At 41.3% G+C, this 14,965-nt stretch overlaps 1 protein-coding gene across 3 annotated transcripts in view; it reads left to right on the forward strand.

Moving 5' to 3' along the window:
• Positions 1–340: 340 nt before the first annotated feature.
• Positions 341–14,965, forward strand: part of ACOT12 (acyl-CoA thioesterase 12) — a 33,011-nt gene continuing 18,386 nt past the window's right edge. For all 3 annotated transcript variants that reach the window (XM_074855874.1, XM_074855876.1, XM_074855875.1), the window contains exons 1-6: positions 341–565; positions 3,187–3,256; positions 7,727–7,787; positions 8,819–8,920; positions 11,118–11,250; positions 13,364–13,514. In XM_074855874.1, coding sequence (XP_074711975.1) covers positions 430–565; positions 3,187–3,256; positions 7,727–7,787; positions 8,819–8,920; positions 11,118–11,250; positions 13,364–13,514 — 653 coding nt within the window. In that variant the 5' untranslated portion in view covers positions 341–429. The remainder of the gene's footprint in view (positions 566–3,186; positions 3,257–7,726; positions 7,788–8,818; positions 8,921–11,117; positions 11,251–13,363; positions 13,515–14,965) is intronic.

A 14,965-nucleotide genomic window follows, 5' to 3' on the forward strand; every position in this document is an offset into this window, starting at 1 on the left:
CACCGAAAGCCACCAGCAGCACAGGCTCTTGCCCGCCGCGCCATCGTGGCAGCTGATGCCAGGCCATGAGGCGGCCTCAGAGGTCCGGGGGCAGGGGCCGCGGGGCATGGAAACGGGCAGCAGGGCGGTAACAACGGGCCACAGCCCCGCTGCCACCCTCCTCTGCCCTGCGGGGGCCGCGTTGGCTCTGCGGTGCCCCGGTACGCGCCCTGGCACCTCCTCGCTTCCCCTCAGCACGGCGGCTCCTTCCCGCCTCCCCTGCAGCGGCGCTGCCCCGGCCAGAGGCGAGTTCACCTCAGCCCTGGGCGTTGGGGCGGGCCGGTCCCGCCCCAGCCCGGGAGGCAGCGGAGAGGCCGAGCCGCGCCAGCGCTGCCTCTCTGCGTGCCCGGGGGAGCCTCGGCCGCCGCTGCCCCCTCACTCTTTGGGGCCATGGAGCGGGGCGCGCCGGCGGCGGGCGGCAGCGTCTGCATGTGCCAGACTGTCTTCCCGGCCCACGCCAACCACCGCGGGGAGCTGGGCGCCGGGCAGCTCCTCAAGTGGATGGACGCCACCGCCTGCCTCGCAGGTAGAGGGGCAGGGGCGGCAGCGGCCCGGCCGGAGGGCGGGAGGGAGGGAGGGGGAGCGTCCCCTCAGGGCGGCGGGGAGAGGCGCCCCCGCCACGCTGTGCCCCGGAGGCCGCCCTGTTGCCCCCCTCCCCTCAGAAATGCGACTTAAACTCGCCGGCTGTGTGCGGACAGCGTCTCGTTCCCTGAAAACCGGTAGCCCCGTCCCGGTATTTGCCGATGACAGGCGAGGAGGAGGTGAAATTTTTCCCCTGGGTAGCTGGGAAAGGGGGGGCTTGAGGGAAGGTTTTAGGCAGGGGGAATGTGTGAGATTTGGGGGTTCAGATTAGGAACAGGCATCAAGTGAGTGAGAAGGCTTGTGGGGCTGGAGAGGAGCATCAGATCTCAGGGGATAGCGAAGAAGGGGGTGATGGTGGTTAGGATGAGGAGAATTTAAAAAGAGCAGCGGAGGGAAAAAAGGGATGGAAAAAAGAGAAATACTAGAAGAAAGAAAAGTACTAATTTAAGAATACTGGCACATGGGTGGAAAAAAAAAAAAACCCACCACAAATCCAACCAGCATGCAGAGCACTCTGTGTCTGGTGTAACTCAGCTTCAAAAACTTTTAAAATCTCCTCAGCTAACTTCTGGAAGTGAAAGCCGCATCTAAAGCACTAAGAAAACCCAAGGCTCTGCCATCTCTGCTGTCAGTGAACTCCGTTTCCAAGTACAGCTGCATACATTAGCAGTCCATAATGAGCCTTGTGGAGAATAGCGGGTATATTTGAGGAACTCATGTCTGGATGGCGTCTCCATGCGACGCGGTGACCGTGGTGCGCTCGCTGCGTAGGTGTGTGCTGCGCTTGGTGCGGCTTTACATAATCTGCGCTTCCTATATAGAAAGAGTTGGGATCCTGGAGAACTTGTCCCACACAATAACCCAGAAACTACCTAGCACGTAGCAACTTCCTAGTATGATCACACTTTTTTTGAGATTTATTTTAGGACGAAGGAGTCATTTGATTTCAGCCCTTCAGCAATTTACCCCTTAACAGTGCTCTTTGTGAAGAGACTCTGAACTGATCTCAGCAACCCTTGAACTCAGGTCCCTGCTCTGAAGTGTCAGAGTCCTAGCTGCTACAGTGGTTCATCTTTGCCCCCTGGGCTCGGGTTAACCTGTGATGATCTTCATCAGCTGCAGATCTGCCACTAGAGCTCACTTTCATAATTGCTTTTACTTGGTTAGACTTAGGGCAGCAGCAGTCATTCATGCCACAGGGCTAGTCCCATCGCACACAAAGGATTTTTAACATCTCCCCTTGCTTTGCTTTTTCGGTCACAGCAAACTCAACATGCCAGGCATGGATTTCTTTGACTTTACCATCTCTCCACCTGCATCAGTTCCAGCTGGTGCAGTTGCAAGTGCCTGGGTTTTGCACCTTCCTCACTTCATATCCTGCTGCTTTCTGTGTTATCCACCTGTCTGGCTACTTCCTCACTTTTGAGGCTATTTATGACTATCACTATCTTACTCATCACAAACATCACAGTGGTGATTCCAGCCTTAGTCAACAGTGACCTCTTCCCTTTCATTGCAGTTTTTTGTATTTCTAACAAGTGCCTTCATGTGTTTAACCCTCATATTTTCAAAGGGAACTCCTCAGATACTGGTATAACTGGTGCACCATCCTCTAATTCCTCCAAGCTTTTTCTTGCGATGCTCACTAAAAATATTGGGCTGCTTGGGAGTGAGAATTCCTGCCTGTTTTGCAGTGCTGTTTTCTAGGTTTCCTGTTAGTGTTCTCTTTTGCCTCTGTCACTCAGGAAACTTTTTGGAAGGGGGGTTCCCTGTGTTTATGCAGCTCCTACCGTGGTAGAGATTTAGCCTCTGACTTGGAACTCTAGGTGCTATGGTCAAATAAATAATAAATCACAATAACTTGCGGTAAAAGAGAACTATTGGGCTATTAAATATTAACAGTAAAGAAGAAGTTTACCTTTTCCAGATTAACCTTCATAATTAATATAAATAGGGTGCATTGTTTTTTCACAACAAAATGCATATTAGGGAGATGAAGAACACAGTTCAAATTTTGGTAAAAATATTTTACAATAAGTAAATACTTGGTTTTGAATTTTTAAATCTTGTTTGTATTTGTTTTTATTTAGTTTCTGCATTTTTAGTACAGCACTGAGGACATGTACTTACCTGCTTTCCACTGCTGTGACCACTCTAACAAGCCAGTAGATCTTTCTGCTGTGTCCGAGAATCCTCAAGTGACAAAACTTCCTCACTGGTTAACACTTTGTGACTCCTTTTGTCGTGCAACATGCTTGTTAGTCCTTTCTTACCAGGATGTTCATTTTTAGAGAAAGACCTTAAAGAGAGCTTTTCAAACTGAGTAGAATCTTTACCATCATCTAGTCTCATCTCCTGATGTTACCCTTATTTCACGGTAACTATTAACTTTAATCTTATTTAGCTTTTTTTCTAAGGGGTCCACCGCAAACTTGCTTTAGGGTGATCAAAGGAAGAGCTGGGATCTACTGTGTTTCATCTCTGTCTCTCATGCACAAGTATATAGATGAATAGCTTGCTGCAAATGCAATGTGGTAATTGTGTGTCCATGTGTCTCTTTTGAAGCTGAGAAACATGCTGGTGTGTCTTGCGTGACAGCATCTATGGATGACATACAGTTTGAAGAGGCTGCCAGGTACAAAACCAGTTAACAACTGTCAAATGTTTTCATTCTATAGATTATTATTTGGCAGAGATAAACTGAGGCATTATAAAATCTGTGATAGCAGGCCAATGAACTCCCCAGAGTCACAGGGTTAAGTCTCAAAACTGCTCTTTTCTATCTGTGATAACCTGACCCACCTAGAAAACAGATCAATTTCACAGGTCAAAAATAAACTGTAGCTACTTTGACTTGGCGACCTAGGTGCCAGGTGAGAAACTCATGGTTCAGTGATCTTTGGCTTTAGTTAAAGTGAATGCTGCAGGCCATTACTCAGCTCTGTTAAATAAGGAATACATGCCTATAACAGTTATTGTTCTAATTTTTTATTGTTGCAAGTGGTCTTTTGTGGTGGTTCAGTCCCTGCCGGGGTCTGAGACCACTCGGCCGCTGCCCCTCCCCCACAAAGGGAGTGAAATACAAAGCCCCAGGGCTTAGATAAGGAAAGGTTTAATACAACAGAGCAACAGTAACACAACAAACAACAACAACAACAATAACAGTAACAATAATAATAATGAACAGAGCAAAATATCTACCAATACAGCAGTGAGAAGCGCGATGGCATAACACACGTGTTAACCGACCCTCTCGCTTCGGCGCCAGGATGTGACATCCGCATGATATATAACCCGGCTAGAGCTCCCCCCGCCACTGCTGGGGAAACTTAACCGTATCCTGGCTAAACCAGGACATCTTTATTTCTTACCTTCTCTTTTCTTTTAAAAAAAATGTGTTGATGTAACAAAACAGAAATGTTTTGCATTTGTGATCACTGAATATTGACTGAGTCTACAAGATAATACAGGACTTAATTTTTGTTTTAACCATTTTTCATGGTTTTCCAAGGGATAAAAGACACTGTAAGAGAAAATAGCACATTTATTCCTAAACCATATCATTACAGAAACTTAAAGCCATTACTCTGTATTTTTCGTGTGTTTGTACACCTTGCAGTCTGGAAATTAATGACTGCTTAGATGGGGTGGACCTGATTACACAGACCTATGCACATGCAGTTGTCCTGACTGTGAATGAAGCAACAATGTCTGTCAAATGTACAGCTGATGTCAATTCAAAACTTTGCAGTACACGAGTGTAAGATAAGTATCCACTCCCACTTCAACAGTGGATTTTTAGAGTAGCAGCCGTTAGGATGAGAACTAGAACCAGTAGCAAAGAAGTGAACATGTTCATACTGAATCTAGAACTCAGGAGAATTTCTTGGTCTGTTTTACAAAATTTTTAAGGTGTTTGTCTTGCCTGTAATTGTTCTGTGGTTTTAATTTTGTCCTTAGGAAAAAATTCTGTCTGTGAAAACTGTAATCAAAGACTCCTACAAATGAAGTCAGGGTAATGTTTTTCTTTCAGGCCTAATGTTTCAGACTTCAGTAGCTTCAGAGCAATTTTGTCTCTTGTTTCTGAGAGCAGAACAGAACTTCTAAAATATAATGACAACACTTTTCCTTCCAAATTTGTTTCTGACTATGTCTCTAGTTCTCCTTCCACTTGTGGTGCCAATGTTTCATTTTTAACAAGAATATAGAGTACAAACATAGTAACTGTGAAGTGGTTTCAGTAATTATTTTTCAGCCTCCCGTCATCCCTAACATCCTGTTTGTAGCTTACCCTGTAATGTCCTAAATTTTGCCAGATCTTGTTGATTATACAAACATCTTGCACAAATAAGAGACCTCTTGTATCTCATTCTTGTAAATTAAAAACATGTTCTGTAAGTTACCTGCTGTAAGGTTGCATTTACCTAACTCAGGTTACCAGATGTTCTGTAAGTCTTAGATTAACTCTTGTGTGCATATTTCTTTTCAGTTGACATGGAAACAGATTTCCACAAATCTGTATATTGCAAAACTCAGTTTTATGCCATGATAACTAATAAATCCCTCTTCCTTGTCTTTTAATATGTAGCAATTCAGTGGTAATAAGAACATCTGATTTTAAATTACATTTATTTAAATTTTGTTAGTGCTCCTTATGTAAATCATATTCAGTTCACTCTGATACATTTCAGAAGCTTTCTGCCAGTTACAAGTGAAAGCGTGGTGGTCTGGGACTTCTGCCCTTACCTATCTATTAGCACCCAAGCTGATCAGATCTTTTGGCTTACATCAGTTTGTCCAGAGCCAGAATACATGATACAATGTAAAACATTTCATTCTGAAACAGCTCCTGAAAGTGTATGAAAAGATGTTTTGGTATCACACCACCTGATCACCTCAGTTCAGACATCATTATTTTCTGATATGGCCACGGACCCCAGAGGCCTACACTTTTCTATGGCGAAATGTGAGTCCAGCTGCACGGGCTGGAGCACCAGGGAAGATGCCAGTCAGTCAGTCAGGGTGTCTAATGTCTGTGCAGTCCAAACTCACCTCATTGCGGGACTGGTGTCTCAGGCTGAGTGAGATCACGTCCAGCTTTGTTCTGTTGTTCCTACCCTGCAGTTTCCTCAAAGGCGGACAGACCCAGATTTACCTCTCTCAACCTCTGTTATGCAATGTCATCGCACAGAGGAGGAGAGGTCACCAGGGAGGTGTCACTGACAAAGGTCAAATAAATAGTCTTTGTAGAGAAGAACAGCACCCTGACAGTAAGCCTGAGGTAGAGACCTCTGCAGTCACTGCTGGGACCTCATGGACAATGCAGCATCGTGTCTTGGCAGGGACCATGACGTCCTCTGCAAGCATCTGCAGAGACTCTGGACTCTCCTTCTTTTAAGAAAAGCCTCACACTCACTATCAGCATGTGTCATGTTCAAACACAGAGTATCTCATGAATATATTCTGTCTTTTTTTCACCTTGTACTTGTTATTACTGCTGTGTTCTCTTGGGAGTTTTGTGACAGACACACAATCTTCAGAGGTGTTTCAGGGTACTTGAGTGAGTTCTGTCTCTTACGCTTTCTAAGGCCTTTTTACGAGACCATAATGTTAACTTCTTTTCCAATCTTAAACATAAATATTTTGTTACTGTTCTGAACACATTCTCTTTTTTGTAAATGAGCTGGTGGTTCCCTTAGCTGTGCAGTTTAGAACTATTACGTTAATAATTGTGCTTTTTCTTTGCAATGAATGATGGAAAAACTCCTTCTGAATACATTCTTCAAAAACTAATGAGGGCTGTGTATCTGCAGATAGTCCTAATTCTTTCCTCTAACCATTTCTCCCCCCGTCTACTCAAAGGCTTCCACTAGCGTTCTTGAATGTGGACAAGAAAGAGAAAGTTTCTGTGTAGTTGGTTGTTCCTGATGGAGCAGGTTTCCTATTCCCCATTTTAGTGTTTGGTAACAATTCATTTGAAATTCTGGCATTGAGATAAACAGTTTAAGAAAAGCTTTACATGTCAAAACCCTATTCATTAAATTAGGAAGAAATTACAAAGAATTTTTTTTATAAACTGGGGTCATAACTGTGTCAAATCATTAGCTGTAAATGCCTATCTCATAGGTACTCAAGCAGTCTGAGTTATATTTTGCAGTCTCAGATGTCTAGCTGTACTTTGCCTGCTCTGGGTCTGATCTTTAGCAGTTGCAAGTCAGTCTAAATTCCCTGAAGGCAGTGGCCTGATGCTCAGTTATTGTGGCTGTGGCTCTGACTTAGCATGCACATCATGTCCTTTTACTGCTCTGCTCAATAAGGCAACTTCAGGAGAAAGTGCTGTCTTTCCAACCTTTCAGCATTGCCTTCTGTTAGGATGTTAGGGGGTTGAAGACAAGGGTTACTCTTGTTACCAACACATAACAGGTACTTTAGAAATTCCGGAAGGAAAGAAATTACTTTCTCATTTAAATTTGATTCTATGTAAGTAAAAATATATAATTCTGTCTAGGTATTCTGTGTAGGTAAATGGGAGAGAGTAGTTGTTCAGTGGTATGCTGTTAGGACAGAAGGGACATGCTGCAGCCCTGGTTTTGGCCAAAATGTAGAAAGTGAACTCTTTACCCACCCTTCAAAGATGTCAAAGAGCACTTTTTGTCCTGGGATTTTTTCCTCATGTGCATGTATAGGTATGCTCGAGAATGCACATGGGGTATATCTTGTGTGGTTTTGCAGCTATACTTAGTGATTTGGTGTAACTCACCGCAGGATGTGCCTTTGAGCAAAACCAGAATCTAGGCCAAAATTTCTTGGGGGACTTGGGGCCTAAAGCACACCTGACATCATACAGACATCAGCAAGGAGAAAGAATGCTGGTATTAAGCTTTTGCAGTTTTCTGAGTGACAAAAATCGTTACTGAGCATGAATGAAGTCTGATTGATGACTAACAGTGCTAAACCTGTTTCAGTGCATTTTCAGTACAGTATAGAAGACACAGACTGATTAATGAGATTTTCTTCACTACTACTAGGAATACCTAGAGAGGCAGGTTCAAGCCCTTACTGAGCTGCGTGATTACATACCATAAGATGTTATTCTTCTTAACAGGGTTGGACAAATTATTACCATCAAGGCTAAGGTGAACAGAGCATTCAAAACCAGCATGGAGGTAAGAGATCATCACTCTTATTCCTAACAATATCTAAAGAATAGAAGAGAGGTGGGAGGAGTAGAGGAATGTAACATGGGTCCAGTCTTATTTGTTTCAGAAGAAGCTTTGTGCAGATATCTAAACCATAACACCACTTAATGAAACTCTTGATTTCATAATGACTATTATAATTGAACAATTCCTGTAAAATAATCCATGTCAAAATAGAAACTGGACCCTGAGGACTTAAAATCTTTGGCAGGTGTAATGAACAGGATGGAGTAGGTAGTGTTGGTCCAGTCCAAAGCTATTGACCTCTAATCAGTCTTCAGATCAGAGCCAGGATCCTCTGAACAGATGGAGTTCTATGTAGTTTTGAAACTTCTGGTACAAAAATATTTATCTCAGGTGTATGCGTGTTCTTATTCTCCATATTGTAACAAGTATGCAATGCATTGCCCAATCACTTACTTGAAATTGGAATTGAACCTTAAGGTTCAAGGGTGCTTTTCTCTGCATTGTGCCCAACTCCAATTCTCATTAATATTAGTGGGAGTGGTGCATCTCACAGAGAATGCATTCCAAAAGGTTCTAAAATTTAGAAAAAAATCATAAGCTTTGATGCACATCAGGCCTGTTTCACAGGATCAAATACAGTGCTTCACCGTCAAGTGTTTCAGGGTGTTTTATATATTTATACAGACTTTTTTGCTCACACACATCTTAGAAAGATTCAGATGGGGCACAAGTAAATGGAAAGAGATATCCATAAAACCAAATCTAAGTGTCTTTTCTATTTTTTACTTTACATACATACATACACAGTTGTACTGAAAAGCTTTTCAGAGCTCAGCAAATACTGTGAAGTTCTTACATGTTCAGAGATGTATCAGTAATAGCAGAGCAGGTTTTTTACCTTTTTTCTTTTAGGTTTGAGAGACTGGATATGATTGATTTTATTAACACTGCACCATTTTGTCTCAACTCAACTGACAGTGATGTAAATACCATTTTTTTGTCTCCTTCCTCCACTACCTCCTTCCTTGTAGGTTGGCATCAAGGTTACAGTACAGGATGTTTTGACTAATGTTGAAAAAATGGTGAGCGTGGCATATGCAACATATGTAGCCAAACCAGTTGGTGCTGGAAAGGTATTCTTTCTGTTTTCTTCTATGCTTCAAGTTACTAGGACGGAGTTTCTGTGAAATAACCCAACTTTTGTGGCTGTGAAACACAGGAAAATGTTCACACCTGTTTATTCTGATCGGTAATAGGAAATCAGCATGAAGTCCAGATTTTATGGACATTTTTTTTCACACATCTTTGCTCTGAAATTGTTTATTTGCTCTTTATTGTTTCCACTTTCTCTTGCACGCTTGCTAGTAATAGAACTGGTGTCTTTGTAAAGAGCTGCAGTATTGACAAATGCAAGTGCTGGAAGAGAGATCTCTGTGAGTCTGCACAGTCTCTCCTTTTCAGAAACTGATCTGTTATCCTGAAACCTGTAAGGGTGTTGAGGGTGGGGTTTCTTTATCCTTCACTCCCCCTTTTGAGGAGGTCATTCAAATATCACTGTTCAGATAGAAGACATTTTTAAGCTAGCTTCCAATGTAAATTAATTGTTTGCCATTCATGTTAATTAGTTTTCATGCCATTGCTTTTTCTTTTCCCCAGTGTTTGGCTTCCTGGAGGTATTTAGAAGTCAGCCATGGTACTGGCTGGCCTTCACATTGCTGTGCCAAACAGGCACAGTGCTTTTAAAGTTTTCACCTGAGAAAGGCCGGATATTCCTCAGATAATCTTAATAAATTCGCTTTGTATGTTGTATTCTACTTTCTTGAACATGAGCAACTAGAATCATAGATCTGACTTTCCTGTCTTGTTGAATGTCTTATGACAGTGACTCTGCCCTTTTAACATCCACTGCAGATTGGCAGAGAGCAGTCATCCCATGAGTAATTAATATATCAAATAATTGCTGCTTTCTCTTCTGCAATGATATATTAAGTTTGCAGAAGAAACAGATCAGAACAGTTTTAGCGAAACTAAAGCCCACCTTGTCTCTGAAAAGATAATGGCTAAATCAGTTAACCTGAAAGCACTAAAACAGTATAAAGTAAGAATTGTTTATTATTGGTTTGATATATCCATGACATCAACCCATTTACCCTTTGCCCAAATTTCCAGGGAGGTTAATTCAGGATTAAATTGGTGATGATTAACTAAGATTAGGTTTAAGACAGGAATGGCCCAGAGGGAGTTTGAGACTTCAGTTCAAATTCCATCACAAATTAAAGTCTTGGAGAAATTAAAGAATGTTTTTTCAAATCCACTTTTCTGAAAAACTGTTGCTGAAGTTGTGCAGAGAGCAACAGTATGCACTCACCGTCTTAACCTTTTAGCTGGACCATCTGGAAAAAGCTAGGAAGCTCTTGAGGGGGACCAGAAAGGAACAAAGGAAACTACAAGAGGGTTTGCATGAAGACTCAAAGACTGAGAAACATTAGCAGCAGCACTGCAGGACACAAAATGTTGAATTTGTCTGTGTTGCAGTGCTTGTACATTATTTTAAGGTTTCTGAGGCTAGACCTTGTAGACAAATCACACAAGTGACTGTTCAGTGGCACCTCTGCAGTATTTATCTAAATGTAGTGGTTTTCTTAAGCCAGTGCAGGTTTGGGTTCAGTTTGTCATTGAACTGGCATACATGGGAATTAGCACTTAAGGGAGGAGAAGTTCTGATCCTGGCAGGAGAAGGGTGTGTGTCTAGGCACATGTAGCATTTTGGGCATGAATGTATAGAGTCTGAAGCTGCACCACGTGCTGGGTGTTCATGTGTTTCTTCTCCACCTCAGGAAACCAGTGCTTCTTTGAAAATAAGTCCTCAGATAGATGGAATGGATCTGTGAGTATAGAGTGAATTGTGAAAGAGGAGGAGGGCTATTTGTGTAGTGAATGGGAGCGGGCTCTGGGGTACACCTTCCAATAGACTACACCACTGACAATGGGACTGGATTATTTTTCTGATACAAAAATTCAATACTCAAACCCTCATATTAAGATTTTTTTTTTTTTTTAAATGAGAACTGTCTTAAACTGCATGTGCTCTCATGGATGTTTGTATTTAAAAGCTAAAAGCACTTTGTCATTGAATTTTAATAATTCTGAAAGGATAATGCAGAATCTCTTGAACTTTAACTCTGTGCTTGTTTGTATTAATAGAACTTGTCATCTCAGACAGTTGATAGCAAAAGGTTGTAGAAAATGCTGATGCGATTTAAGTTCAAAGTACACTTTGTTATGATTGTGGCTTTCAGAACTTTTTTTTTTTTCTTTTCATTTGCATAGATTGAACTAGAACCTGTAAAGGTTCTGTCTACAGAAGACCACCTGGAGTACACTCTGGCTATTGAGAGAAGAAGAATCCGACTGGGCTATGAACAGGTCTTTCAGAACCTGATGCAGGAGAGTAATAAGGAAGGTGATTACTGTGGTCAGCATAGAAGTTGGAACAAATGACTCATGGGCAGCTGGAAGGGAGGAAAAAAGCACACAAAACGTCTGAGTAGAGGTCCTTGAGGTTGTGGTATCACGTAGAAAAGCGTGTGCCAGATTTGTGAGGGTTGTGTAAGACAGTTATTCTAGCAGAGTGCTATTTCTTTGTCTTTCAGAAACTCCAGACTTAAAAATGCAGGATTGAAGGCCAAGCATTTAAGTAGACACAAAATGCAGATCTTCATGTAGGTTATATGTGTAAAGTTTAACAGTTTACATAGCACTTTGCAATATGGTAATAAAGTCCTATGACACTAGCTGTAATGTAGATAGAAGGATAAAATTCACTCAGGCTTGGCCGTGTCTTTACAAGAAAGCACTAAGAACTATGTTTACGCTGTGAGATCATTCCCAACAAGCAGGAGAAACTTCATTGCATGGAGGTCAAAATAGGTAAAAAAAAAATTAACCAAATTAGAAAAATTGAGCAAAGAAACAAGTTTGTCTTTACTTCTGATAGTAACCTCTATTCTTAATGATGGTTGTGTTCAAAAGTTCCTGTGTTACCCTGCAGAAGAAATTACTCACAACAGTTAAGAAATATGCTAGTATTTGGAAAATCTGAACTGTAACTCCATGTATAAACAACAGACATTATGTGGTTTTACTGAGGAAAGATGAAACCTGTTGTAAATATAAATTCTAGTCTTAACAATTTAATAAGACTGTGTGGAACTGAAGAGACTTGAGCAGACAAGTTATTTGTCTTCATGGTAACAGTCTTATGGTTAATACCATTAAAGTCAAATCAGAGGTTGATGATTTTGGTTTCCACTGCCTTGCCTGGAAACTTCCTCGAAGGATCTTATAATTGTTAGCACTAATTCACCTCCTTAAAGGGACAGAACAAGCAAAATACAGTAAAGAGAGAGGAAAATATTGCATGTGAAGGCTGCCAGGTAGCAAAATAGGTATAAATCAGATCCAGATAGTGAAGTTTGTCTTCTGAGTGGATCTTATGCAACAATTTAAGTAGGTCCAAAGTGCAAGTTAGTCAAATGCATCCACACATTTATATAATCATAAAGTTAGTTAATTATGGCAAAAGTCAAAAGTACAATTCAGGTCAAGTAGCTTTTAGTGCAGATATGTACTTTTAAAAAGACTGACTTCATCTCATGCCTAAATCTGTTCTTATAAAATATAACTGAAAAAAACCTAAAGATTAGCTTGAGGATGTATGGATAAACATTTGAGAGTGGAATTGGAAATACATAATAGAAGGTGGTTACTGATTCAGATCCGTATTTCTCTCTTTTGTGTGTTCTATATTGTCTCTGGTAATCACAAGATTTGTAACAGGTTATGAAACAATCAAGTCATACTCCAACCTTGATTAGACACATTTGCACAGGTGCCCACCATACATGGTTGTGCTGGTTTTGGCTGAGTACAGTTAATTTTCTTCATAGTAGCTTCTATGAGGCTATGTTTTGGATTTGTGCTGGAAAGAGTGTTGATGTTTCAGTTACTGCTGAGCAGCGCTTACTCAGAGTAGAGGCCTTTTTTGCTTCTCACACCACCCCACCAGCGAGGAGACTGGGACAGCTGACCCCAACTGACCAGAGGGATATTCCATACCATGTGACGTCATGCTCAAATGTCAAAGTCTATGAAAGGCATTTGAGTGAGTGATAAACTGCTCTGACAACATCCGTCAGAGGTCATGCATAACAGCCGTGAATAATCACAAGCACATGCTGAGGCTGCTGGCTGCCTGCATTCACCGCTAGCCAATTTTCACAATAACTGCTTCTGACAGAGCTTCTTTAAAGGATATAGTGAGGGCTGGGAAGACTCACTGTGCTGTGATAGACTGTGGGGTACACCATCCCCCACCTCTTGTGTCTCTTGGAAGAACAGAGGAAATCTTTAGCCTCTTGCTTCCTTTGCAAAGAACAGAGATCTTCTGTGTCTTTTTTCTTCTTTTCATTGTGTCTGAAGCAAATGCCACACTTCAGTAACTGGAGGTGTTTTCTTCTTTGCTATCAAAGTTACTAGCTGAAATAATTCATTAATACGTTGCTGCCATGTTTCAGATACTTTTGAAGAGGAAGATGCAGTTTCAACTGAACTTACTCATGTACAGAGTATTGAGCTTGTCCAGCCTCCTCATGCAAACCATCATGGAAACACTTTTGGTGGCCAGATCATGGCTTGGATGGAGACAGTGGCAAGTATTTCAGCAAGGTACTTTTCTACATCGTAGTCTTTGCACATGGTTCTCAATGGATGTGATTTTAATATTAAGGGTTTCACAGGGATTTATTTTATGAAAAATACAGACCCCAACTTTTGTGACTTTTCTTTCTCCTCAGATTGCAGGAGGCCATTGAACTATTTGTGTGGTAAAGTTCCCACAGCATGCCACACCACTGTGGGAGTCAAGTATTATTCTTCTGTTACATGCAGACCCTAAGGCAAAAGAGGCTATGTTATCCTCCTGAGAATCTCTGCAGAAAGTCAGCATTGGAGATAGGATTAGAAACTTCTTGTGGTTGGTGTTTTGAAAAAGCAGAGTTGTTAAATCAGGATAAAACAGATAGTGAACCTCTATCAATTGATATCCAGAAATGAACAGCCTTCTAGTCTGCAGATCCCTGTGTCAGAAGAAAGAATAAGTCAGAGAAGAAGAATCAAACGAAGCAGGTTCTGTTTTGTTGGTGCGCACACAGAATGGATGCATAACCTTCTACAAGTCACTTAACCTTTTAGTCTCTTGGAGTCTTGCATCCTATGAGTTGTAATATTTTTAGCAGTTTAAAGGGCTCTGACATATTCGGGTAGTAAGTGCAAAGTATTTTTTGACACTGCGTAGTATTGCTTGTCAGTGTGGCCTAGACATAACCGTTTAATTTCTTTTCCCCTGAAATCAAACCGTTGTTTTTCTCCTTCCTTGTTCTTGGATACTGTACAAAGCTTCTTTGTAAGCAACACTTGAGTTTCAGTTTGAATTCTCCTTGCATACCGAGTGACCTAATTCACTGCAGGGATGTTAGATATGTTTTTGCTTTTTAACTTTAATAATTAAATGACTTCTCCATTCATTATTCATATAGTTTTGATTTGTAGCCAGTAGTTGTACTGATAACAACAGATTTTCGGTAGTGGTTGGATAAACAGCTTGTTTTAGTAATATTAGAATGCACTGACCTTACCCCAGTGTGTAATTTTGTCAGCTTCAAAGAGATTGTTTCAGATTTTTGCCATAACATGACCCAAAATATTTACCTGTTTTCATTTGACAAATTTTACCTAGTGAGAGTCACATTTAGGTTTAAAAAGAGAAGAAAAACATCAGCAGACCAAGTACTGAAAAAATTTTCTTTGAACTAATGAATGTCAAACATGATTTGTCATGTTGAAAATTTCAGGAATAATAGCTGGTGACAGAGGCTTGTTGAGAACAGAGATTTTGTAGTTTGTGCTTGAAAAATAGCTAGTCTCGCTACAAACCTTTTGCAAGGCCGCTCACAATTAGACCTGACCTTTGAAGGTGCCAGTTAAGAGTTGCTATGGCCACAAACTCTGATGGAAGAATGGAAGAGGAGGGCTAACCCTTGACAAATAAATTTCTACAGGCATTTTAAAGGTCTTTTAAAGGCCTTCCTTCTGCCCTCTCCCCCCCACTCCCACAATTT

The sequence above is a fragment of the Strix uralensis genome, chromosome Z (genome assembly GCF_047716275.1).
Source record: "Strix uralensis isolate ZFMK-TIS-50842 chromosome Z, bStrUra1, whole genome shotgun sequence".
Classification (NCBI taxonomy): domain Eukaryota; kingdom Metazoa; phylum Chordata; class Aves; order Strigiformes; family Strigidae; genus Strix; species Strix uralensis.